General features: G+C 42.2%; 1 protein-coding gene across 5 annotated transcripts in view; it reads right to left on the bottom strand.

Annotated features, from left to right (window-relative positions):
• BEND5 (BEN domain containing 5) overlaps window positions 1–27,783 on the bottom strand; it is a 1,373,097-nt gene that overhangs the window by 501,018 nt on the left and 844,296 nt on the right. For 2 of the 5 annotated variants that reach the window (XR_012640609.1, XM_074961767.1), the window contains exons 7-8: window positions 10,124–10,257; window positions 7,983–8,358 (exon numbers count right to left, since the gene is read on the bottom strand). The exons of 1 other annotated variant lie outside the window; for it this stretch is intronic. Coding sequence is in view for 3 of the 4 variants with exons in the window: in XM_074961767.1 (XP_074817868.1) it covers window positions 7,983–8,358; window positions 10,124–10,257 (510 nt within the window). In the remaining variant the exon portion in view is untranslated. Of the gene's footprint in view, window positions 1–7,982; window positions 8,359–10,123; window positions 10,258–24,169; window positions 24,475–27,783 lie in introns of those variants that run through there. 2 more of the 5 variants (XM_074961770.1, XM_074961771.1) reach the window with 2 other exon arrangements.

Here is a 27,783-nt window from a genome sequence, read left to right as displayed (position 1 = left end):
TATTTCTTGGACATTCTCTGTATCTGAAACGATTATAGCATCCGTTACTCTTTATGCTGCACAGAATCATATGAAAGCTTAGTATGCAAAAATAGCAATTTCCCCATGTGGCTTAACATTGCATGTACGTGACCTAAATATCATAGTTATTTTGCACTTGGAGCTAGTGGGGTGCATTTAGTTTATTGTCAAGGACCAAAAATTCCAGTTCTTTGGACAACTCTATTCTGCAGTGATAGCTATTGGGTTTCTTAGGAATTGAATGAAAGTATGGTACCAATACAGAACCCTGTGAAAGACAGCACATTCATATTATAGTTTCAAAGCAGCATTCACAGACACCTGCAACATCATACACAAGCAGACACTGATGTTGGCACCAAGCAAAGACTGAACAGTTGCATTTAAAACTGGTAAAACCACGCACAGCGGTAGACCAACTGCAAGCCTACCTTTTATGAGTGGATATGGTAGAAACGTTCAACCTCTTCCCACATTCTTTAATGAACTGAACAAGCAGGGTACTGATACACAACTACCCTAGAGCAGTGATTTTCAACCTGTGGTCTGTAGACCCCTGGGAGTCCGCAGACTATGTCTAAGGGGTCCATGAACGGTGATTATGAAAATAAAGTTTCAGATCCCAGAAAAGACATTAAGAACATAAGAACAGCCATACTGGGTCAGACCAAGGGTCCATCTAGCGCAGTATCCTGTCTTCCAACAGTGGCCAGTGTCAGGTGCCCCAAAGGGAATGAACAGAACAGGTAATCATCAAGTGATCCATCCCGTCACCCATTCCCAGCTTCTGGCAAACAGAGGCTAGGGACACCATCCCTGCCCATTCTGGTTAATAAGTTAATGGAGGATAGGTCCATCAATGGCTATCTGGTTCTTTTCTGAACCCTGTTATAGTCTTGGCCTTCACAACATCCTCTGGCAAAGAGTTCCACAGACTGACACTCTGCGTTGTATGAAAAAAAATCTTCCTTTTGTTTGTTTTAAACCTGCTGCCTATTAATTTAATTTGGTGACCCCTAGTTCTTGTGTTATGAGAAACACTAAACAACATTTCCTTATTTACTTTCTGTTTTTCTGATCAAAAGTATGTGAATACCCGCACCTATAGGCCAAAATCTGGAAGTGTTGTCATTATCATAGAAACCCACAGTTTAGTCCCCTTTCTCCCATTGTGTCAACTGCCATGCTGAGCACGTGCAACATTTACAGTTGAATTCTGTTCAGTCAGTTTTCAGTGTAAGACTTCTATGGTAGGAGTTTGCAGACCACAGGGTGAATTTCCAAAGGGGCTGCATCTCTATTAGAAATTGTTTAGGGGTCTGCAAATGAAAAAGGGTTGAAAACCACTGCCCTAGAGATTGTCTTGACTATAGGCTGGGAAGAGAACATTCATGCCTTTTCTTGAGGCAAACTGTTCAATGAGCTCAAGGAAAGTAATCCTCAAGATGTACAATTCTGTGCTTTGAAGGAAAATTCAGGGGGGAAAAAACCCTATGTTGAAGTATTTTCTTCCTAGAATGAAAAGTATTTCTTGGTTTAAACATTTATGCTATTTTCTACTTGGAAGTTTTTTACTGTTTGTTTACAGCCAGTATATTGACACAGCTGGGGTTTGGTTTCCAGATTTCCCTAAAGAAGAGTAACTGGTAAAAGTCCACTGTAGCAGCAAGTCTCAAAAGCCACAAAAATATCAAATTTAACTGATGCTTTATTGCTTGGAAGTCACAGACAGAAAGCCTTAAAAATGCCTTATTTTATACTCTAAAAGCTTGCCTCCCCCACCTCTAAAAACCCATAAAGCTGCATCTAACTGGATAGGCTTCACAGTTCTTTTCACTGAGTACTAAAGACTGCATTTTCAGCACAGCATGTTGTGAATTAGACATGCAACTCACTCTACTGCTTTATTGCTAATGGGAGCTGTGTGCCTAATTTGCCATGCACCACACTTTAAATTTACTTTTTAAAGTTTCTCTCTCTTTGAAGTTTATTTGCTTTCGGTTTTTTTTTTTTAAATAAATAAAGGAAGGGAGGGAGTGGGTGAAAGAAATTGGCCACAGCTTCAGGGCTCAAAAATGCAAATATTTACTACATAATGATCATTTTAAAATACAGCAAAGACAATTCTTAAGAATGTGAAAAGAAAGGAAAGAAACCTTTCTAGTTCACTCCGAATTTTTTGTTTTTCTTTGGGGGAGTGTTTCAGAATGACTGGTTGCTCAATATGGAACCACAATAGCTTCAGCTGCAGAATCAACAGATGCCAGGCTTTCCACGAGCTCTTTCCACAGTTAGTCTCTAAGGTGCCACAAGTACGCCTTTTCTTTTTACGGATACAGACTAACACGGCTACTACTCAGGAACCTTTCCACAGTGTGTGAATCATCTCATTCTCTCAAAGACACATTGCGGGCTCTGATGCTACTTGAGATGTGTGGAGGTGCATTGTTCAGCACTTCCTTTTTGTGGCAGGAAGCCTCTGCTTTTCCCCATGTCTACTGGAAAGGGAATGCACATGATATTGAGGACACTGTTCTTGATTTGGATACAGACTAACACGGCTAACCCCAGATACTTGTTCTTGATTTGTTGCTGATTCACCGTTACTCATGGTGCTGCAGTAAACGTTCCTCATTTGTTCGGTTCCTAGTGCCATTTGCTTATAAGACTCTTTGGCTCTCTCTTTCACTGAGAGAGGGAGAGAGCAGAAAGCAGCTGAATATGGCCATATGAAAATTCTTCTGGTGTGGAGCAATTCTCCGCTGGTGCTGTACCAGCACATCCAGCTCCTGCTCCACTCCCCCAGTTTGGTTCCCAGGCAGGGATGAGGATGCAGCTGAAATTCATTGTGTTCCTACTAGGCTCACTTGGGGTAATGGTTCCATACTGACTGTAGCCATCCAGTGTAAACTGGAACAGCCCTGGGCTGCTCTTACCTATGTCACAACTCAGGATGACAGACCTGGCCCCAAGAATGAGGGAGCTGTAACTAGATAAGCTGGAAGATAAGCAAAGAATCTGGGTGAATATCTCCCTTTCCGTCCTACTGCAATACTGAGAATTAAGAGCATAGTGTGAAAACAGTAATAATTGTAAGGCCGGTAGACCTAGCTAGAGCCATGCATTGTTCTGGTAAGAGATGTGCAATCTTCCCAATAGAACACTACTGCTTCTAGGATCATCCTCTGAGTTGATATGGACAATCATACTAAACTGTGCAGCGCTTACCCAATGTGAAGGCTGTTAGCCTGAAACATTTTTATATTATTCAAATTCATATCACTTGTGATCCAAGCCATATTTGAAGCTGGGGTTCCAGAGGATAAAAGTCAATGATTTTGGGTATGTATACACTGGAATGAGAGATCCATGGCATGACTGTGGCTAGCCCAGGTCAGCTGACTCTCACTCATGGAGCTCAGGCTGTGGGGCTAAAAATTGCTGCATAGCTGTTTAGGCTCGGGCTGGAGCTTGGGCTCTGGGATCCTCCTCCCTTGTAAGGTCCCAGAACCTGGGCTTCAGTCCCAAGCCCAAACCTAAACATAGCATTTTTATAGCCCCATGAGCCCGAATTAGCTGACTCAGGCGAGCCATGGGTGTTCATCTGCTGTGTAGGTGTACCCAACATGTACTGGATCATGCAGCCCCTTACATTAGGTGTATTACAGTCAGAGGAGAGAGAAGGTGGTCAAAAATAGCCTTTGCATGTGTGCAGAGGCCTAGCACAATACGATAGCATTCACCTCCAAGCAGCAGAGGAAATACATATTGCACCTCTTCAAGGGTTTTGGTTCAATGGTTACCTTCTCCCTCACTCCTTTGCTCCCTGGAACTCAAGGAGATATTGTGCCTCCATGAGACAGTGTACTGCTGCACCACCTCAAATGAAAGGTTATGCCTTAACATCAGAATCGAGCCCTTAATATTTCATAAAGAACAGTGAAATACTGACCATCTTATTCTCCTCCTGATGCATCTGAGGATGCTGTGTCAGCTATGGCAAGTCATTGCCAAGGCCCTTGTATAATAAATTGCAACTCAGTATCATAAATGTAAAGGGCTATGAACACTGATATTCACACTGTCAGGGGGGCAGCAAGTTCCAGTAACAGACAAAGAGATTAACTGAACGTTCGTCTACATCTGGCCTTCAAGTTTAAAACACCAGCAATAATACATGTTTCCCCCAGCTGTGGTGCATCCGTACCAAACAGCTGTCATCTCACACAAAGAAAGTGTAAGTCCCTAGGTGAAACAGAAATGCAATTAGTTTGCATTAACAGTAGCCTGCTAAGAATATAACTTCACATAAATTACATGTAATTTGAAACTCTAGGTTCATGAAGTCACCAGAACAACTAAAGATAAGTCCAGGACACTACCCTTTTAAACTATTTTCATGGACAGCACATATTCACAAAGGTAACCATTTCCAGGAGTAGAAACAATCTCTCAATGATCTCTAACCATGTGTTGATGTAAAGGAACAGTATTTCTTTACACACAGATGTTTGAGATCCCTTTTATCACAACTGAAGTCTGCAGTAGTTTCACATTTCTAACCATAAACTAATTTTGCATCTATTTTCCCAAGGGCTGACACTTTTTCTATTTTAAAACCACCATTACAGGAAAAGGACATTGAATTATCTGTAGTAGCTGCTTCAAATCTTGACAGAATGTATGATGGCTACATTTAGGTCCAACTTTTACCTTTACACATTAATAACCCCACCAAAACCAACGAGACTGTATGGATGTAGGGCAGAATTTAATACACAAACGATACAGTCAAACACGCCACAAAGGCTAGGAATCCAAGTACTTTCTAATGTTTAAGGGATTCTCCACCCCTATATTAACAACAATGGAACTTTCTAAATTAATGTGCACATCTGGACAGGGATTAAGTACAAAATTTAAAAAGCGCAAACCCTCATTTTTTATAGTGCCCCAAAATTACAGTGTACAACAAACTTGTTCGCTCTGCATAGGAGTGCAAAGGAGGTGGAAGAGGCAAAGAGCTTTCCACTTCCTTTGCGAAGGTCTAATACAACAGCATCCTTGCACACTCTGCACACTGCTAGTACTGCTGCTTCTTATAGCTTTCTCCAAAAGGGGGGGGGGGGGAGAAGAGGGCAATGGGAGCAGCAGATTTGACCAGGCAGAGAGGTTACTCCTGGGGGAATTTTACGCCACTGTGCACATGCACAATTCATGTCCCACACACATTTTTATTTCCTCTGCAGGAAATACATCCTGCTGGGGTGGCACTACAGTTATGCCTTTCACTCACCAGGGGCCACCGTGGCACCAAAACAGAGGGCAGCTGGCTACCTTGCCAGAACAGCCACTAGGGGAGGAGAGGCTGCGTTCCTCACAGCACCCTGCCATGGGGCCAAGGGAGGAGGCATGGGGCTGCTGCGGGGTCACACAGACTGAGGATCAGAAGGCCTAGTGGGGGGAGGGGAGACAGACTGGGGCAGGGACTAAGTGGTAGTGGGGGTGCAGGGACACTTGGGGACAGGGGCAGATGTGCATGACTCAATGGGAGAGGCTAGGGATCAGCAAGGGTCTGCATGGGGGAGATTCCACAACTCCCTAACAATCCCTCCCCTGCACCAAAAAAACCAAACCTGTTCCATACGTCTTCCACCCACATGTAACAACCCTCCAGGTTCACTCCCAAACTCCTTCCCAGCAATTATTTCTCTCCCCCTCAGCTCCAAGCCTCTGCACCGCTTCTGAGGGGTGTTGGAAATACATTTCAGTATTGTAGTTTAAATGAATTACTTAAAAATCTGTATTAATATGCAAAGTAAGGAATCTATTTGTAAAAAAAAAAAAAAATCAGAATTTTTTTTTGTCTGTATTGTTAGACATACTCGCTGACAGATATTTTGAAATAAATTACCAAACTAATTGAAATTGGCATGATTATATTGTGTTATTTTGACAAATTCAATAGGCAGAATTTTAAAATACCGTGTGCAGAATTTTAATTTTTTGGCACAGAATTCCCCCAGGAGTCAGAGGTGGGAGCTGCACCCTCTTCAGGATGGAAGCAGTGGCCAGATCAATGGGAGGCATTGTCCATTTCTGTGAAGCTGACCACAGGGCTGGAGCTGCATGAAATGTGTCTTCAGCAAAATCACTCCCAATAGTGAATAGATAAGCCAGGTATTGGAAAGAGGTGCCACTAGTTTCACTAGTTCATTGCGGAGAGACTACTTCTATAACTGTCTAGATTCATCACTCAAATCTGAAATAGTTTAAGAAAAAAAATCTGCTGAATGGATTTCTTCAATGCTGGTGGTATTATTCATGATTGTTAAAATGGTGCCAGATTGATGCATTAGAAACTCAAGTCCACTATCTAGAGAATATATTTGGCATGGGCAACACCCTTTTCAAGTTTTTTCCACCAGTCCATGCAAAGATGCATCAAATCCCTATTGAAGAAACTATCCCTAGCAATGAAAGAATAATCCATACCCTGTGTTCATTCCAGTTTTGGCCACACAACTGAGACTACCAGCAAGAATGCCCAATAAAACAGTGGTTAGTAGACTTGCCTGCTAACATCTGGACTGACAATTCACGTATGTTCATTTAGTTGATAGTAGGACATCTTTTCATCCAAGGAGAATTTCAGAGAACTCACTGGAATTTACAACCACCCACATTATGTCTCTAATACTGTGTGGAAAGCTTATTTATCTTTACATGCCCTTTAATTAATTACTCTGGGTAGTCACCATACTAAGTCCATCTTAAATCTTTGGAGTCAAGTTTTCAAAGTGAACTTCAATCAAGCACAATTCAATGCGTGCAAAACCATAAACATGCAATTTTTCACATCCAACATCTTGTGTGGACAAACCTCAGATTGGCACAGAAGCCTCAGACACTCATGCAAATCAAGTAGGTGGCCCTCTATTTGAATTGTGTGTGAAAATCAACTTCCGCATGTCCCAAAACAGACATGGAAAACAGCATGCCAAAGCTTGGGCGTGCAACCCATAACTGCAAATTTCAGTGGCCAAGACTTGACTATGGACCCTTTTGACTATTGGGCTCTGAATTTTATTTACAAATAAAAACAAACATGAAAACTATTTTTAAAATCATAATGAAGTATTCAAGTTTTATCACCCCCAAGTGACACAGACTACTACTCTGCACCAATTCCAATATAATAGTTAAATAGTTATCACTGAACAAAAAAACTGCCACTGATTCAAGCTATTTGGAATCTAAATCCAAAATTGTATAAAACCTGCATTTAATAACCAACATTTTTTATAATGGATCATTGTGCTTATTTAAAAAAAACAAAAACAAAAAACAAAAACACACTTATGTTCATGAACAGCCCATAATTTCTCAAATACCTTGGCTGTTTAAATCAAATGCCAAAAGGTTCAAGAACATATTATAATCGAATGACCTACAAAAAGTTTTAAAAAGCCAAAACTTGGTTACTTATTCATAACAAGGAAACCTTAAATAAAAAAAAAAACAAAAAACCCACCTTCCACAAACAGCTGCAATCAGTAAGACCTTATGGTCTGCCCTACACTTACTATGCGCTGAATGGAATTTTTTAAAAATGTAATTTAATAAAGGAAAGACAGATATGTTCCAAAGATAAACTTTACTACAACTTTCAGTTTGGGGTGAATTTTTTTTTTTTTTAAAAAAGAACTGAACAAAGTACTGTAACATGGAAACTCTGAGTCAGACTTACCGGCACAAAGACCGCTGCTATCATTAAAGAAAGATCCAGAGGCGCGTGGTGTACAAATCCAATAAGCACAGCACAACTGAAGTGGAAAAAGCTCTTTAACAGGCAAAGTCCTGTTTGTCCCCCATCCCTACACCTGGAAGAAGTTTCAGTTTCTATTTTTAAGATATTGTAAAGCCTGTTAAAACTAGTCCCATATATACTGAGCACTTACCACTGCCTAATCTCAGAAGCAGCACATCCTGAAGTCTCCTGTTCAAGTCTCTGAGCTCTTTCATTTCTGACACTAACGCCCCATACTCCTTTAGCTTTTTTGCCTGCTGCACAAGCTGCCTCCGTGTTCTCTCAAGTTCTTGCTGAATATGTCTCATTTCTTCTTGCTGCTGTTGGTAACTCCTCAGCAATTCTTCATAGAGAACACGAGGAATTACAGCATCGTCCATGTTGTTAATGCCTTCCGAAGTCTCCATAAAGGTTTCCTCAGGGCTTGAACTACTACTGAGACTCATCCCATTTTGCTTTTCTAGGCGAGCAACAACTGCTTCGATGCTTTTGTGTGTACCTTCACTTTGTTTCCTCCCATCTTGTCTCTGTGTGTTACAATAATACAGAAAATTAGCAGAGCAGGAATACAATACATAACATGAACTAAAACTCCAGCCTTCAGGACAATTAAGGCTGTTTTCCAAAAAAGTGAAACAAGGTCCACCTTACAAAAAAAAATGTTGCTCCTAAAGGATGCTTGTGAACACTCTTACCATAACTGAATTATATGTGTATTAACATGCAAACTTGAGGAACTGCTGGAGGACTTCCTTGGTTGCATTTGCCCAAATTGTGTGCGCAAGTAGTGGGTACTTTAGGCAGAACTTTCAGTTTAAATAAAAAAAAAAAAAGGACCTGGGCTTCTCCCTTTTGAAAGTCCAGCCCTTCATGTTTAGCATACATACCGTGTTTATATTTCCTTTTCTGATTGTCTTAAAGGGAAAAAAGGCATCAGTTATGTATTTTGTATGTTATCCATAATTGCAGGGTACTTTAAAAAAATGACTGAAGTACTGTCAATATTTTTTTCACCAGTATAAATAAGAGCAGTTTAACTGAGTTAAAGAGAAAAAACTGCTTGATAGAAGCACACCATCTGAAGCCATTTCATGAACTGAAGACTTGTGCTTTCAATCACCACGCAGACAAACTTCCACTAACTATTCCCACCCCCATGCGCGCGTACACACACACACACACACACCCATAAAAATAGATGAGTTATACTATTTGCAAGCACTGGAAAGGGAATTAGAATAATAAATTAGAGAATATACAATCTAGTCCCATCGCCCAGATCAAGAGATTCTTTATATAGTAGTATTGCATTGCAGATGTTTTGTTTTCAGTGAACTTCTAGCAGCAATTTACCTTTGCTCTTTCACACAGTAGTCCAAACCCTATTAATAAATGCATACTCCTTTGTAAAGGGAGATGATGGTATTACCATGTATCAGTATAGGCAAAAAGTCACCAGTTTTTTCAACTGGCCAAATATAGAAAGAGTATTTTTGAATTTCCAGGTAACTGACAGGAAAGCAAACCAAGCTCATGGGTTAAACACAAGAAACTGATGCTATCAATTCCCATACCACGTCCAGGAGTAATGTGGCAGAAAATGAGATTATTCAATGTTATTCCTGCGCCATACATGCTCTAAAAAATGCCATCCCTCCATAAATAAATTTAGTAGTATAATTCCTGCAGCTAGACAACACATGAAGCCACAAAGCAATATTCCCCACCCCCGCCCTGCCAGGTGGCAGACTTTTAAAGGAGAAGTTACTTGAAAACAAAAACAAAAAAATTACACAGTTTTTGACATCTCGACCTGAAGGGACCACTGACCTCTATATCAGAGGGATTCAATTTTGTTTAGTTTTTCTTCCCACCCAAATCTTTAGTTGGGACTTTCATAGCACACTGTTCTATTCAAGACAAGCTGAGTACAACAGGTTAAAAAGTGCCAACCAAGAACAGCTGCTTAATCATATAACTGGGTCAACCTGGGCCAAAGTTAAACAACATTGTTCCAAAAATCTCTAACAGCAATTAAGTTATGCAGACTGTACAAATAAAAATAATTGTCAACTGCACATGAACTGGATTTCTGAAAAGCTGGTCTGTAAACCAATTCAGAATTGTCACCCACAGCCCCTGCCCGCCAACTTGACCCAATTACATCAATACAACGTTTTAAGGGGATGGAAAGCCAGCCTGGAATTCTTTAGCTATGACATGTGTGCATATGCCCCAAGCACTTTCACACACACAAACACCCAAAAAAACAAAACAAAAAAACTTCAATACCTTACTGTGTCTAAGCTCCACATCTTCTTCCCCATAATCTGTAACCTCCCCAGCTTCTTCTACGTGATTGAGAGAGAGTTTGGGGATTTTAATTTTCTTCTGCATCACACTGTTTTCAAGGTCAGTTTTGTCTTCTAAAATGTATATTAAAAATAAAAATGTTGTTACATTAATCAAAGTCTTCTTACTTCCAAATATTGCATGATTTAGGCAAGACCAGTTAAAAAAAAATTCCCATGCTTTACTCCCCTCAATATTCAATGGATCAAATTAATCCAGTGTAACTCCTCTGACACCCATTAATCACAATGGTGCTATACCAGGGACAACTTGACCATATGTGATTGTGCATATTAAAAAAAAGGCAAGTTAAATTTATGGGATAGCGATCAAATGCATTAATGTATAGCCATTAGTACTAAGATACGAGGTAGAAACCATTTGATGCTGTAAAGAATTCAACTCCCTAAGAACTACTTGCATTTCTTTAAATTATATTATCAACAAGATCATATATCATTCATAAACTGCTACTGAGAGTTCACATTAAGTGTGAACTCTCACACTTTAAGTCTAAAGTAAGTGTGAGTTTTGTAGTTTAATTGTAGGCCTAATTCGGCATTTGTCAACAGCACAAATCTAGCACGTCATCCGGCACAAGTGGCAGATTCTCCAATACTCAGGAGAAGACCAGGGCTGGAAAAACAGCAGGTCAGATTTGACAGGCACTTGCAGAGAGCTGTGTGCAGAACCTGTACAGCGACCACTGACACCACCCCTATTTCTAGTTTATAGTACTAATCCTTTGCTGTCAGAAAAAAAACCCAGACAATAAAAATGTATATAGTCCTGAGACTCACAGAGTAGCCTACATAACAGCGATTCTACTGTTAGAATATTTTTCAAATTTGAAGTATTCTACAGAAGCTCCTAAAATACGTACTCTACTTGGTTATTCTTTGGGATATCTAGAGCCAAACCCTAATCTTTCAAAAAGTGCCAGGGGAATCTTTAAAATTCTTGCAGAACAGACAAAGTCTGTTTGTCCTGAACATAAAGGTCAGTTATGGAAAGGGGATAACTTGAGATTGTAAAGTCATGTGTTATATTTGTACACTGGAAGATTATGAATAAGACAACAATTTGAGTCCTCTTATCCACCTTCAAACTGTAATCCATGAAGTGTTCTATGAATATCTTTGAAAAGTGCCAGTGTGGATACCAGTTGTGTGTGCTTAGTCACAGACTTCCACTTTTTCAAAATTAGCATCTCTCCACAGGACCTCCAATGGTTAGTTCTGACAGCACAGAAAAGGGAAACAAAGGTAAATCACAGTTTAATGAGGAGCAAGGCATTCATTAGAACCAGATTACACAGAGGAAGGCAATTTATTTTGCTGCAGATAGAAATGGATTTCTTGTAGGCAAATGGTGATGTTACAGCCCAAGGCTGTGTAAAGTAAAGAAGATGTAACTTCAAACAAACGACAACCTGAAATGAAATTCAGATGGTAGCAATAGATACTAAGACAGACGCAAGAAGAATGCAGGCCTTATTTACATCTATCTCCATTCCCCAGTGCATTTTGAATGCTTATGCCATTTCAACAAAATGGCAGTCTAACTGCTAGGTTTGGAAAAATCATGTCTGGAAACCATACAGAAGTAAGAGTGAAGTGGTCCATCCATGTTGTCAGAGAGCAGGACAGGAAAATTAGATAGGCTTCTATAAGACTGAAGGGAAAAAAAAAAGATTTAGAGGTGATAAGGAGAGAGGTAGGACTACTGATTATCTTCTTGCAAGCAATTATCAAAAATTAAAACTTAATGATTAAAAATAACCCAGTGGTGGTGAAAGGCACTAGATGTAAAGCTCTTGTGCAAAGAAGTGCTATATTTGCATAGTTCAGGTATTGCACAGGCAAGCTGCAGAGCAAGTTCTTCTACAGTGCCTTGCAAATAGGTTTCAAACTAACCTGGAAAAGATCCCTTTTCTAGAGTTGGAAAATGGAAAGCAGTATCCATGGACCAATCGGATTCTTGGCCTAGGAACAAGACTGATACAACCCATTCACTTTGCATAGGTTACTACAGCCATCAGATGTAATTTTCAAGACACTACCATTCTGAACCACATGCGAACTAGGAGCAATGAGATAAAATCCTTAGTCTGTTATTAGTTACTGTTTTTCACTGTCAATATGGCTCCTTTCAAATTCTGCAATTTGGTTTTCCCCCTTTTTGATTTTGGTGCTTATCTTGTGAAATTTACTGGAGACTGGACAGGTAGATTGAAGAAAACTCACATTCTCCTACACCAAAGTTTTAGAAATTATGGGAGGAAAAAATGAATGTATCAGTTAAAGCAACAGTTAGGACATTTTAATTTATTCAGCTCACCAGCTCTCTTATGTTCCACTGACTTGGCAGCAACAGAACATGTAATACCCTCTTATGGATGGTTTGTTCTTCTAGGTCTATTTATGCTTAATACAATTTACCCAGTGTTTTAGATCTAAAAAAGCTTTTTGTTTATTAAACAAACTTGGTGTTTTTCACACTCTTTTCTTACATATTAATTGTGGCTACTGAAAGTCTCATGCTAAATTCTGGGATAATGCAGGAGTACTGGTTCTCATGGTGTGCAGACATGCATTTGGAACAACTCCCTTTAAGACTCTAGTTTCACTTCTCCTGCTATTTGTTAGGATTCCCTTGGAGGCCTCTTTCCACTTGGCTTCTTAAGAACTCAGTTCAACTCCAGCCTTTGTCACTCAGGTATCTGTATTTGGCACATGGCAGTGCTACGCTGAATAGCTCAGATGTGTGTGTGTGTGGGGGGGGGGGGGTGGGAGCATGAATGCAGACTGCAGTGATGTGCTAGGTTAACAGGGACAGGTGCAGGAGAGGAGTCTGGCATAGAAGAGAATTTGCACCGTTTTGTGCCCCAAGGAAATGTAGAATATAAACCAAAATGCCTGGACAAGAATAAACTCAATGGCCCAAGACTAGCATAAGATATTAGCAGCCCTGGGACAGTTACGGCTTGAAGATTTGATTTGTAACAACAATGTGGCCCACATGCCTAAAATTGGTCTCCAACCATTTAAACTCTGTGCTGCAAGTTAAGAATTGCACCGAACCCTTAGGTGTTTACGGTTATATTTTCAATTAGTTATTTCTATTAACTCCTGCTCCCACATACAGAATAAACCCTTCACCAATGTGGCCACATAAGGACCTTAGGAGGAGAACCATCACTAAATGGGCAGATGTAGCAGTGAATTGGTTCAGGATGAGCCACAAGCCTGCATAGTCCTGTGGGTTTTGGCCCTGTAAAAACAGGTATTCTGGACAAGTAGTTCCCAGAGGGATCAAGTGAGAACTACTTGGCTGGTCATGAGACTAAGGGAAGCCTGTGACTCAATAGAGAGACACTCAAAAAGCTAGAAAGGCTGTAGCAGTTGCTCCACGAAGAGGTGAGACCTGGAAAGTGGTTCTCTGACAAGGAAGGTGGGGAAGCCTTCGCGCAGAAGGGGGCATAAAGGAGACCAGGCAAGAGTGTACAAAGTGGCTCTGGGAAATAGTTTTGAATTGACATCTGGCTGACCAGCCATGGTGTTACAGTCCCAGGACTGGAGACATACAGTAGAGGAGGGACATGGTCACCTTTAGAGCCCAGGAAGGCTGGAAAGACAACTGGACTGAGGAAAGGCTAAGGAATTGAGTTGGAGAACATAGGAGGGCTAGCAAAGGACAGCTGGGGCTGGAAGTAGAGGTCAAAAGCACAGTGGCCTACAAGCCTGTGGAAGTCAACTGAGGCATACATGACCAGATGGCAGAGAGATAATCTGCTTGGTTACAACAGAATTGTTATGTGAAAGCACTAAGACTGAAAGCCGTATTCCATAGTCACAAATTGGAAACCCAAATGTCTCCTTAAAACATTCCTTGCATTCTAACCTAGCAACTGGGACTTGAATCTTGGTCAGACTTGAATAAACTAGATGTTTTAAAATACAGTTCAAATGCAGTCTTTTCGCCTCTGTAGTAAATGATGGAAAACTGCAGAGAAATAGCTCTGCACTCCAACTGAATGAGAAATGGCAGATCCGAGATTGGTCTAAGTACAAGCCTGGCAGTGCTGTGCATCTTACGATACCAACAGTAAAATGATAATCTAAGTCCATGTTTTCTCCCTTTCCCCAAATTTTTCGTAAATTTCAATCTTTGTGAATGATGTTGTACTAACAGAGAAACTTAAAACCTCTTCAGCCGCAGGTCAGATACACTATGGCAACATGGGTGCAAATTTCCCTGCACTGCCATGCTGATCTGCTTCATTCCTAACTTGGATGAATCATTTCTGCGGTGAGGGGAACTTTATCTCTGTATTTACTTAAGCCAGCGATTCTCAACTTGCGGATCGCATGCGGCCCAATTAGCACACATCTGTGGCCCAGCTCAGCTGTGTGCTAAAGGCCACCAGCATGCCAGGGTCACCAAGGTCCAGGCTGCCCGGCAGGGTCAGGGCTGCCAGCCGGCACCACAGGTTCAGGGCCCCGGAGCTGCTGGCTGGCCCTGCGAGCTGTGAAGTCCACGGCAGCCCAGGGGAGGGGTCCGGGGCAGCTGCCCAGGCCCGCGAGCTGCGGGGTCCGGGGCAGCTGAGCGGTGGGGGTCTGGGGATGGAGCAGTTGGCCGGCCCTGCACAGCGGGGGTCCATGGCTCCCGGCCAGCCCCACAAGCTCCAGGGTCTAGGCAGCTGACTGGCCCCGCGTCCTCCGGGGCAGCCGTGTGGTGGTGGTCCAGGGTGGCCAGCCAGCAGGGTCGGGGCTGCTCTGCATATGCGTCCCACAAAGTTGAGAACCACTGATTTAAGCTTTGGCACTAACTAGCCCTCTTGTTTGAAGTGATAGATGCTATTTATGGGGGAGCACTATTATTTAAACTGCCCAAGGGCATACCTATGCCTGATAATACAAAGAGACTACATGATCCCTTGCCTCCCACACCCTCCTTTGCAAACGTATTTGAGACATGACAACAAGGAGAGTCAGAGGTGAAAGGATGGGACTACTTAGACTGTAAGTTATTCGGAGAAGAGACCATCTTTTTGTTTTGTGTGTACATAGTGCCTAGCACTGTGGGGCCTTGATTCATGACTGAGGGCTCTTACGTGCTACCACAATACAAATATCACTATGATACAGAAAGACTAAAACAGGAAGATTGAGTAAAGAAGTTAGATTGGTTTATTTGAAGATGGAAAACATCATTACAGATGACTATCAATTAGTTTCTTGTACGCATCAGGAAAAGGGGGGTCTGTGATGGGGTGCTCACCCCACATTAGCCTTGACAGGGTTACAGCAGGTTGAGAAATGGGCTAATAAACCAACAGGCCATAGCTGAAAGGAACTGGGTGGCTAAGCAATCCCCTGACTAAGGGAGGGAGCCCAGCTGGGGAGGAACCAGCTGGGATGGATTTATAAAGACAGGAAATTAGCTGAAGAGGGGCTGCTGGGAATGTCTGAAGTCACTCTCTGGGAGAAGTGTTTGGAGGCTACAGGGACGGGTAGCCCATAGTTACTCCCTGGATGGGGGGAGTTAGGAGGCTGGCAAACCCAGAGAGGAGGGAGCACCAGATGGTAAGGAAAAGGGCTCAGGGAAAGGCAGTAAGGTCTAAAAGGGAACAGTTCTTGACTGCTGACTAGTGGGTCCCTGAGCTGGAACTTGGGGTTCCCCTGCCAGGCACTGAGGAGTGGCACATGGGGGGCAGTGAAAGGGAGGACTACCTGAGGTTGCTAGGGAGAAAAGCTTTGGTGACCTAGAAGGGGAGAACACATCGTGACCTGGTCAGGCAGCTGTGTCACCAAGAGGCAGCAGCAGCTCATGGAGTGAGAGAGGTGCTGCAGACTGGCAGAGAGAGAAGGAGTGCAACTGTGGGAAGGGGAGCTGACTCAGCGAGTTATTCTCCAAAGTGACCAGGAGGAGGCACCATCATAGGGGTGAGTGGAGCACCCCATCACAGGGTTTTTAGAAGAGATTTAAGAAAAGGTAGTGGTCTTGCAGAGCAAGTATTGGAGTAGGAAGAAACATTCTGGGAGAAGCAATCTTCATGCTAATAGGGCATGAAGGCTGGCATCACTACTGGAGAAGAGAATGTGTGGGGTAACTCCGTAAGAGACAAGGTTGGACAAACTGGGGGGTGGAGTCGTGAAACATCTTTAAAGAAAACAAGAAGTTTGAACTTGATGCAGTCAAGAGGGGGAAGCCAAAAGCTGAATTCAACAAGTGGTAGGTAGGGATGGCCGGATTACAGGCAATGTATATAATCTTAATGGCTGTATTTTGTACTGACTAGAGAGGGGACTTGGTTGGTAGGTCAGAGAGAAGATGACAGGAGACAATAAGGGCCTGGACAACAGTTTTAGCTTGGTGGGCAGAAAGATAAGGCTAGGTATTAGAAGTGCTATAGAGATATTAGGATTCAGAAAGTCTGAATGTCAAGGGCAAAAGACAGGACAGAGTTTAAGATGACCCAGATTTTGGGCCTCAAGGACAGGGAGGATGGTAGGTCTCCAATCCCCCCCACACCCAAAAATGACAGAGAATGGGGGGAGTTGACATAATTTAGGAGAGACTGTTTGGGCCATCATAAATTTAAATGGTTAGAGAGACATACAAGGAGGTGATGATGGACAAGCAGTTTGAAAGACAGGTTTGGATGGAACAAAACAAATTAAGAGTGGAAAGACAGATGCACGAGTTGGCAGTTGAAGTCCTGTGAGAGTGGATGAGGTTTGCCAAAAAGGGGACATTAAAGAGAGTCCTATGAGACCTATAGAGAAAGGGGAGAGGAGGATGACACCCTGGAGGAATGGCAGAAGAATAGAAGGAGAACTAGGAAAGCACAGCGTCATGAAATCCAAGGGCGAACAACATCAAGCAAGAGTATGATCAACAATGTCAAAAGCAGCAGAAAGGTCACAAAGGATGGGGTACACATGCTGGGAATTGGCCTGGAAAAGACTGACAGACCTTAGCGGAAAGCAGTTTCAATGGAGTGGAAAGAACAGAAGCCAGACTGGAAAGGACTCAGAGTGGAATTGCGAGAGAAAACTAGATATAGTGGTTGTAGTCTGCCTGCTTGATAGGCTTGGAGGTGAAGGGGGAAAAGGAAGATGTTGAGGATGGAGATCAAGGCATGCTTGTTTCATAGAAAAAAAGAGCTGGAGGAGAGGTTAAGGAGGAGGGAGAAATCCTGTGTTAGCATAGGAATGGATTAGATAAACGAAGTCTCTTCCTTCTCTAATTTCTGTGTCTGAAATCCTACATCAAGGTTGGCTCTCCTTTAGTAACTTTAATAATAAAATATACTGACAGAGTATGGGTGTGCACTGCTCCCACTAAATACCAAAATTCTCCCACTTCAGAGAGAATAGGGGCAGGTCTCAAGAGTCAGACTCGTTTTTGGATGCACAAGGTTTTGTTAGTGAATCACAAGCTTGATATTTCTTGATTTGGATAATGATCTACAGCAGAAATCATATTAACATGCATACTTATTTAAAGTCAGTTGTCTCAAACCTGACAACACTGAAGTATTTTGCTACATATCATAATTTTGTTAGCCTTTGTTTACCAGTACTCTGTAGTGGCACCTTTGGAGCTATTCTGGCTGACCAAATAAATCACTTTGGTGCAATAAAACTAATACATATATAAAAATGTAGGTAAATGTTTTCTGATTTTCCATTAATAAAAGTGTTAGTTCAAAATTCATGCCCACAAGTCTGACAATAATTGCCAAAAAGCAAACATGGCTCAACACTAAAAAAGTCAAACTGGTATAAATAATATTAATCTACAGATTTGTGTTTGAATTTGCTTTAATTCTTGAACAGCCTAACCCTGCCTTCTGCTTAATTTTACAGTGAAATTATAATAGTGTTCTTGTCTGTCATAAAACTGATTAAGCTCCAGCATCAAGTAGGGAAAACAGCACACTGGAAAACAGGAATCGTTGTCTATATTAAGCATAGTAGAGCTTTAATCCTGGCTCCTACATTTACTTATTAGTTGATGTTGAGTAATTTACCCTCTCTGTCTTAGTGTCCCCCATCTATGTTTGCATACCTCACAGGGGTGGTGTGGAGGTTAGTTAGTTAATGCTTGTACGGTGCTCTGAACATGTAAACCACTAAGGTTTATAATTATGGAGAAACTCCTTTAATCCTTACTGAAACCCAATGCAGTAGTTTTTAGAAAGTTAGAATTTTTTAAACATTGAAAACAAGTAGCACATTTTAAAAGAAGTCCCATCCTGTATATTTCACTTGTATATCCACCTATACAACACCTCATGTAGGGGCTGGGGATTAGTTGTTGTTTAAGAACTTTACAAATAAAGAGTGCTTTACAGCAACAATTAACATTTATAATGAAAATTCCTCTTTAAAAAGTGCATTTTGAAGCCTCAGACAATAAGAACTACTAGGTAGGAAACCAACTCAAACTTTGCTATGGTTTCGCTGCCTGCCTGCCTGCCTTGCTAGAACACTTCTGAAGGGGCTCTAATGACCACAAGACCACAAAGCGGTGGAAATGCTGCATTTCAGCTGCACCAGAGGGTTAGGACCTCGAGCACCCCACCACAAAGGGAATCTCCCCAGTCACCTACCCATCATAGAGATGCCCAAGGCAAGAGGAGAATGGACTTGAGGAGTAGCCAGCAGATTTACACACTGTGGGAGCCCATATAGAAAAGTAGTAACAGTGCTAATATTTGATTCATAATACATTAACAATATTTTAAAAGAAAATAGTTTGGCCACTATCTTTTCTTAAATACTTCAGTGGCACTAAGGTAACATTATGGAGAAATGTCTTTAAAAAATTAAAAGGAAAGTGTTTTTCAGTTGCTTTAGGATAACAAAAACATCTTCAACTTCCATTTATTTATTTTTGCTCCCATAAAATGGTAGATGCTTTTAAATGTTAAATGTTGTAATTAATTATATGCACAGTCTTATTAAACCCCATTTTAATGGAAATGTCACTACAATTTCAAGCACAACTTCATATGGTAGGAGAGATACAAGTACCACTCAGTGTTACTGAAAGTGACCTGTACTTACTTTTTTTTTAAAACACTGAAATTAGCTTTTGAAAGTTAATATTGGGGCAGGGCTGGGGGAAATCAACTGTGATGCCACATTCTAATCAGCATTCAAATCAGCGTATGGGGCGAAGGAACACTCACACCAATGAGTGTGACACTGCAGTACTATATAAGCCTGTGTAGGGATTCATATGCCATATACCCTCTTGACTGCGAGAGGAAGGGGAAAGGTTTATAAACAGTGTGTGTTTGGGATACCTTTATATTATGCCAACCCTTACGATGCCCGAACAGTGCACATAGAAGAAATGCACTAACAACAGATTCACAACAATGCAAGTAGGAGCTTCAAGCCAACTTTGTATACACCACTTCCCTGATCAACACTCTGCATTCTGGGTGCACCTCAGCATCTAGCCTTATATATTTTCAATCACTGTAGTCCTTGTGCAAACATTTTCCTTCCAATTAACTGCTGCCCTCAGATTTCCTCACCTGTATCTCAATTTCTCAGCCCTTTTCCACCCGGCCCCCACTCAGAACTCCAAGTGTCATGCTGAGACAACATGAATGGAAGTTTTAAATGTCCCTGAAGCACAGCAAAACATTTCATCACAAGACTTAAAGGCTGCCTTAAAAGTTATCTAAAAGGAGTTAAACTTGACAGGTCTATCTTAGTATGGGGCAGAGCTTAAGCCATCCCCAATGGGCAAGGACAAATGTGTGGAAACAAAGATTGATGAGACTGGAGTATGTAGAACCACAGTTTGGATAGGGGTAAGAATCTGAGGTAGCTGTGTTTGTTGTGGTCATGTGGCTGGGAACTTTTGAGGACAGTAGCCAGAATACAGAGATATTTATTGTTGCCAAGGAAAGTATGTTTCCAACTAGAAGATATTCCCTTTTAACTGGATAATGACAATAGCCTGAGGTAATAAACTGTGAGACCTCTGCTTCTGAATTGTTTTTCTTTTAGCTGAGTATATGGTTACCATTTAATAAGCAGGAAGGACCCTCAATTTAATCATCTAAGGGCCAATGAAGTTATCTGGTACAGGATGTATGTAACAAATGGCAGAATTTGTCTACAAATATTTTGGATGTTTGTGAAGAACCTATGAACTACGGATGGCTACTGCAGCAAAAAAAGGCTAAAAAAACTAATTCGAGAAAGAATTCAAAAAGAAAAGTCAAGTAGTGGATCATTATATGAAGAGGCACCAACCCTTTCTAAAAAGTAAAGTACTAGATGTCACTGTTGCCTAAAATTCTTGCAATTTCAATTAGATACATATTAACCTCCCATTTCAAAGAGCAGTGCAGTGTTCCTATATGCTGTTGAACGACAACCACTTTTCATTCTAGTGGTGAATGAAATAATTCTTCTAGTTTACTTAACTGCAATTGCCTGTGAACTTTAAGTCTTGAGATTGTCATAACTTCTGCTTTAAGCAGCTTTCCAATGCTCAGTTTTCTCTACATTTCTTCTTTGGATCTGAAACTCTGTCCTTGGCCTCAATTCATGTATAACTTTTTCAAAAAGTTTAAGGAAAATCTCTTTGTTTAATTACTGAAGTGTTTAAAAGATGACTTAGTATTTCCCTGCCCTCCATGAAAGGCTATAACAATTGTGATCCTTTTGAGCATGCTCAGAACATTTCCTTTTCTTTTTTCTTAAGCAGAGCCCAATTTTGACAAAACATTTTTGATAGCTGTACCCTTTGTGTAGCAACAGCACTGCCCCTTCCAGTACACTGTTGCCCAGCATGGCCTCACCAGTCTAAGGATTGTTGCTGGAATACTTACGAAGGGAGATTATAAGCATAGGACTGAAATGGTGTGGGTTATGGGCCTGAACATATAGTCATTCCTATGGGGAGTCCCACTGAAGTCACAAGCCTCTCATTTATGCACCTAAATAAGGACTTGGGGCCAATATTTGAAAATGATTGACTAAGGCTTTATTAGGAACACAGAAAAGGAAAAACTTGTTTCAAATGTTTCATAAATCAAATATTTAATTGTCATTCTTAATGCACATGTGCATGGGCAATTTATTTTCTCCATTCCCCCGCTCTCCTTTAACAAAAATTAAAAAAGGCAAGGAAACAAATGCCAAGTTTCTCAGAATATCATTAAATCACCATTGCACAGACAGGGTTTGACAGTGCAAGCGCAAATGCACAGGCATGTCTTTACTCACTTGAATAGTCCTGTTAATTCAGTGTATGCAAATTAGCGCCACTAAAATTGTGGAAGATGTTCTCTGAACATGCTCAGAAGTGAGCACATATTTAAAAAAAACCAAACCTATGTTTAAAATATAACAGATGAACGATGGCCCTGATCATGCAGTTTGATCCAGATGGGAGGATCCATGCACCTGTGCAGAACCCCACTGAATCCCCAGGTGCTCTGCCCGGTGCAGGCCCATCTGCTTGGATCTGACTGAAGGATCAAGGCCAATGTATGCATTTTATTTATACATATATGCCTGTTAGAATGACACTAACTTTACATACAACAGTTAACTGACTAGTTAGAGCGCTCTGGAAACCTTGGGGCAAGCAGGGGGAAAGGTAGTGATCTCCTACATAAAGCTGAATTACTATTACTGACTTGTAAATGAGTAACAACCCTAATATTCTATTTGCGCGCCATGAGACTTTAGTCCTGAAACTATATGCCAATGGAAACATTTTAGAAAGTATTTCCTAATTCTATGATTTGCCACAAAGTAGCTGATTTTAAAGCTAACTTGCTGATAATTCTGTCAGTGCCAAAGCTGATACAGTAACTACAAACCCAAATTCTATTCCCACGATTTTTAAGTATAAGATCATTTTCTCCCCTCAGGCACTAAAAACTTCTTGGAATAATAAAATAAACATTTAAGCTAGAAAGACAGCCAGAAGGTGACAGTTTCAAGAGTAAAACAATAATTCTTTGTGTGTAGTGTGTAACTGACTCAGTGGTAGAAAGGCTGGTTTTTACAGAAAAATTCAGGGTTCATGGTCTTGCATGTACATAACTTAGCACTTAATGTCTGATTCTTCTCTCATATAGCTAATGAGAACATCAAGAGTTGCCGTTCATAGGATAAAAAATAGTACAAGAAATAGAACCTTCATACTTCAGGGCACAAGCCAACAAAAACAACTATGAAAAACTTCCTTTAGGGTCAGGCTATTCCATAATGAGGTTTCTTACACCTTTATCTGAAGAGTCTGGGCTGTTCACAGCTAAAAAGACATTATCCTGTATAAGATGGACCAATGCCCTGATTGGAATTGGCAATTCCTATGTTCCCACTGGTTTTGGAACACTGTCAACTCAATGACCAGTACAGTTACTTCTGATTTATACCGGTTTGAGAGGGGAATCAGGCCCTACCGTCTCAAAACTCTATATAAATGTTAAAATGGGTGTGAATTATCATTCCCAATTTACACCTGGGAAAATAGGCACACAGGTTAAATAACTTGCCTAAATTCTTGTAATGATACCATACAATAGAGTAAGTAACACCCTGTTAAACAGAAATGTCTGGTGATTAAATTCCTGTATAATGTCTCTTTAAACAAAAGCTAGCTGTTGTAATTATTATTTTGTTTCTGACATTTACCTGGCAAAGATTTGTAAACTTTTTAAAACTAACTAAATAAATGGCTTAAAAATGACTTGCCTACGTGTCAAAATCAGGATTAGAACTCAGGAGGTTCTCACTCCTAGTCCTACACTCATTCCACTAGACACACTGTCATGTTTACTGCACTCATTGAAGGCACACTCTGCAAAACTCTAGAGTCATTTAAAAATAAATTCATTTCATAATGTACAACTTGGCAGGCTCTCTAAGACACTGACATAGTGATGTGAATATTTTAAATAAATCATCTCACATTTAAATGTGAATAAGCTTGACGCAGCAATACCAAGTTTTACAGGGGCTAGAATATGTGGCCCTGATCCCTCACAGCCCTGCACCTTGTGAAGTTGTTTACACCAATGCACAGCGGATGAAAACCATTCTGATTTGGCAGAATACTACACCCACTTGCAATGGTGTAAATGAATCCAAGGTGCAGGGTAAGAAAATCAGGCCCTGTATGTATAATGGGGGTCTAACTTTTTTGTAATAGAAGTGAGAGGAGCTTCTTATTTCATTCTCGTTAGGTGCAGTATGATAACTTTCATCTATTAGAAGTTATTGCTTTTATAAGTTCCAGATGTGCCAGGCTCCTCAATTCCCAGGTTGAGATTTCGAACCACAAAACATCAAGTGCACAGCAGTAAACAGTGTCCTGGGCAGATGATAAAAGCTATTCCTAAAATCAAAGACACAATGACGTTGTGGCAGGAAATTCAAACGGGGCGATGACACCACGAAGAGGTGTCCAGTGGCAAAACCTCCCACGGCGAATTGTCTCCCTCTCGCTTTTGGAAACCAAGCCGCGCAGGTAGCTGTTACACGGAGGCGGGACCCTCTCAGTCTGAGCGCAGCTCAAAGCAGAGAGGAGATTAGCTGGCTTGACCTGCCCATCGCCTCCCCTTTCCCGCGGCCTCATTTGCCTGGGGGGGGGGGGGGGAGGGAGGGATGATGTGATTCAGGGGCCGCGATGCCAAAAGCCGCCAGGAAAGGTGACACCCCCCCCAGGTGCGCGGCAGCCGGTCAGGGCGTGGGGCCGGGGGCTGAACCCCACCACACGTTCCTCCCCGCAGGCAGGCACCACAAAACCCTACCCCCGCCGCCAGGGGCCTGCGCCGCCCGCCCCCTCCGCGCCGGGGAGCCGCAGCCAGCCCGCGGGCGGGCGGGCTGGGGCAGGGGGGGGCGCCCCTGTCCCCCCGCCCCCCGCGCAAGGGGCCATTTGTTTTTAACTGGTCCGGCCTCCAACCGACCCTCCCCCCCCGCCCGGCCTCACCTGCCAGCGCCAGGATCTGGGCCTTGTGCAGCAGCAGGCGGTCGCCCCAGTCGCCGGGGCTCTCGTCCTCGTCCGCCGCCTCGCGCGGGTTGCGGTACACCGTGTACACCTTCTGGTTGTCGAAGTCGAGGCGGGACGTGGGGCTGAAGTCCCGCACGCACGAGACGGGCAGCGCATAGCAGACGTTGTCCTCCAGGAACCGCACAAAGGCGTACATGGCGCGCGCGAGGGGGGGCGGCGGCGGCGCCGGGCCCCTCGCCGCCTGCACTGTTATTGTTCCTGAAAGCGCGCCTCGGCGCTCGGCTGAGCGCGCCTGGGCGCCCCGCCGCTGGGGCCGAGCGAGCGGGTCCGGGCTCCAGGCAGACCGGAGCAATCCAACGCAGAGCGGAGGCAAGCCCGGCTGGAGCGCGGCGCTCGTTCCCTGCGAAGGGCTGCGGCGCGAGCCGAGCCAGGGCGCTCCAGCCTCCCCCAGTTGCCGCTCCGCGTGCATGGCCGCCGCCTCTGCCCCACTGAGCGCCCAGCTCACACCTCCTTCGGGGAAAGCGGTGCGAGAAAACCCCGTCCACACGGCAGCCGCCCCTGGGCAGGGACACGCCGTAGTGCGGACTGACTCCCGGTGCTGGCCCATCGCAAGGAGTCCCACCCGGGCCTGCAGAAGAGCTCGGGGTGGCTCCAAAGCTTGTCTCTCGCACCAACATAAAGGGGTCCAATAAACATGCTACCTCGTCCAGCTCGTCTCTGCTGAGACTCAGTTATGAACGATTTATGTTACACTCAATATTGGGGCTTAGTTAGGCCCCTGAAGAGGATTCCCCCAAAGTCAGTGGTTGCTCCCCAGGATTAAGAACAATCCATCACAACGTTAATTTGGACTCAATGGAAAAACAGAGTTTACATTTAAGGTCTGTTTTTTCTCAGAGCTGAGGGTACTTAATTCCCTGTCTTCACATGGAATCAGGGACAGTCACGTCTGTTTGAATATCAAGCCTTTAAACCTAGGCTCTGTAACCTAGTTTCAGGAATTTGCTTGTGTTATTTATCTCCCCTTTTGGCCCAGAGAAGGGGGCTAATGGGAGAGGGTCTTCTCTTCTCCTCTCCTGGAAGAGTAGGACCTGGCTGACTGCAGCTCAAAAGCCTCCCGCTGCCTGAGCCAAGATGATACAACTGTGTGCCCTAGGCAGGAACTAGGAGCAGTGGCCCCCTGCCCACAGTAACAAACAGTGGAGAGAAATTACCAAAATTCCTAGCAGCCAAATAGGCAGAACATATCCTACCATAATCACATGGCAAACCTATTGATACTATTCTACTTACCCTTTTTTGGGGGGGGGGGGGGGCTCCCAAGTCCCTCAAAGATGGAGACACCTTCCTATCCTAAAGCATTGCCCATTGGTTATGAGCCATGGCCCCTGCTGACTCCTTATCAAAGGTGAAATGAGCTACTCAGAGAAAACACAGGAGGACTACCAAGTCTCCTTCTCCAAAGAGGACAGCAAGATGGAGAGGGGTTGTGTGAAATCAAAGGGCTGAAAGACTTTCTGGCATCTACCATAGGTTTGGAAAAGATCTGAGCTTCTGGATACTTATCCAAAGTGAACTGAATATTTTGGAGTTCACGCCTATGTGATGTGTTCACTTGCATGCTCTCTAGGTGGTACTCCCCTCCATTTTAGAAGCGGAGCAAGAATTATTTCAAGTGGATTATATTAAGTTCTGAGAGTCATTTGTGAATAGGAATAACTTGAGAAGTTTAACATGCAGCATATGAATCCTAAAAACAAGGGACACTAGTTTTTAGTCTTACAAAATGCAACACAAATATAACCAAACAAAGCCAACCATGGTAGAAATTTTGTCCATATGTATATAAAGTACATAAAAAGACCAGGAATAAACTTAACAGACAATGAAGACATATCAAACTGATAGCTACATGCATTTTATTTTTATAACAGCTGTAAACTTTCCATATACTAATGGGAGATTTATTACTTGAATGTGGACAAAGTCTTCTGTATCCTCCATTTAAGGTTTGGGATTTCAAATGCCACTACTTTATATTAACAAGCAGTGGAGCATCACCAGGCTGGTGTGTAATTTAATGTCAAATTAAGTCCACTAAAAGGCATAAATGAGAAATATAATCTAGCATTTGGGCTGCAAGGGAAATGAAATCTCAACAAAGATTGTGTTGCTGATCAAACAATAACAGCTGCTGTAGTGATTGTATCTCGTTACAATAGAAGTAGGAAGAGCTGCAGAAATAAACAACAGGACAAATTGATGCTTGGTGTTATTCCACTGGCTTCACTGGGGTACACCAAGGAGAAATTTGTTCCACACAGTTCAGTGGCTTGTGAAGGATTCGGTACACTGAATCTTATTGGGATTGTATTTCCATTGCAGCTGAAATCTATTTAAAATATCAAGTGCTACTGGACAGGGAAAGAAAAAAGGAGGAAAATGGAGAGGTAGTAGGTAACAGGAGGAAAGAAATTGGAGATATGGGAAAGGGGATAATAGGGTTGAGTATTGGGAATAAAATTAGTCAGATGTCAGGAAGGCCTGGACAATTTGTCCTAAGGTAGGAAAACTGAAAGAAACCATAAAAATAGGTAAAAAGGATAACACCTCACATTTCCATTAGCATTAGAGCAACTTTTAGAGTCCATTGGTCTTAGAAACATTTTAAAGAGACTATAAGCTGCAACATTTTACACTCCAAGGTCCAATTATGGCACAGGCTGCACAAATACATCCAAGAGAAATCCCCTGGTTGGCAGCAGAAATGGTTTCAAACCCTTTGGAAAAAGAAAAGGAGTACTTGTGGCACCTTAGAGACTAAAATTTATTTGAAAGCTTATGCGCAAATAAATTTGTTAGTCTCTAAGGTGCCACAAGTACTCCTTTTCTTTTTGCGGATACAGACTAACACGGCTGCTACTCTGAAACCCTTTGGAGAGGCTGCTCCACAGTCCTCTGTAGACAGAGGGGCATTCCAAGTGACAGAATCAAGATGATGGGCTGCATGTTTACACATCCACCTGGTCCCAACCACATACATTATACCAGTAGAAGACACTATACTACTAAATAATTATTCTCCTAAAGGAAATGGATACTTTGCATTTCTGTTCCTTCTAGGAGGAAGATGGTTATTGGACTCGATGCAGGAATTATTGGGTGAAATGCTGTTGTCTGTGTTATGCAGAAGATCAAACTATGGTAGATCATCATAATGGCCTTAAAAGTCAATGAACAATCTGCATTAGATAAGGTGAAGAATTAGCTGAATAGAGGAATCACTTAGAGACAGAATACAGAAGTGCATCAGTCCTCCTTTTATTGTGCCTCTGTGCACCAGTTTCATACTGGGTATAAATCTCCATAGAGGCCAGAGTTTGGCCACTGCTATTTTAGAAGGATAAAATCTCAGCATAAAGCTTACAGATGTTCCATTGTCCTTGAAAGGGCATGTTTTTTAAACTCTTAGAAGGGAACAACTGGTTTCTCACTATAAGTGAGATTTTCAACTTCCAACAAATTCATCCCTTTGTCTTAATTATGTACTTCTTTAGAATGACTGTCTGCTGAAAAACACTGTTGCATTGTTA

This window comes from Natator depressus, chromosome 8, assembly GCF_965152275.1.
Source record: "Natator depressus isolate rNatDep1 chromosome 8, rNatDep2.hap1, whole genome shotgun sequence".
NCBI lineage: Eukaryota > Metazoa > Chordata > Testudines > Cheloniidae > Natator > Natator depressus.
The sequence above is the reverse complement of the archived record's forward strand: the minus strand, read 5'-3'. Positions and strand labels throughout refer to the sequence as shown.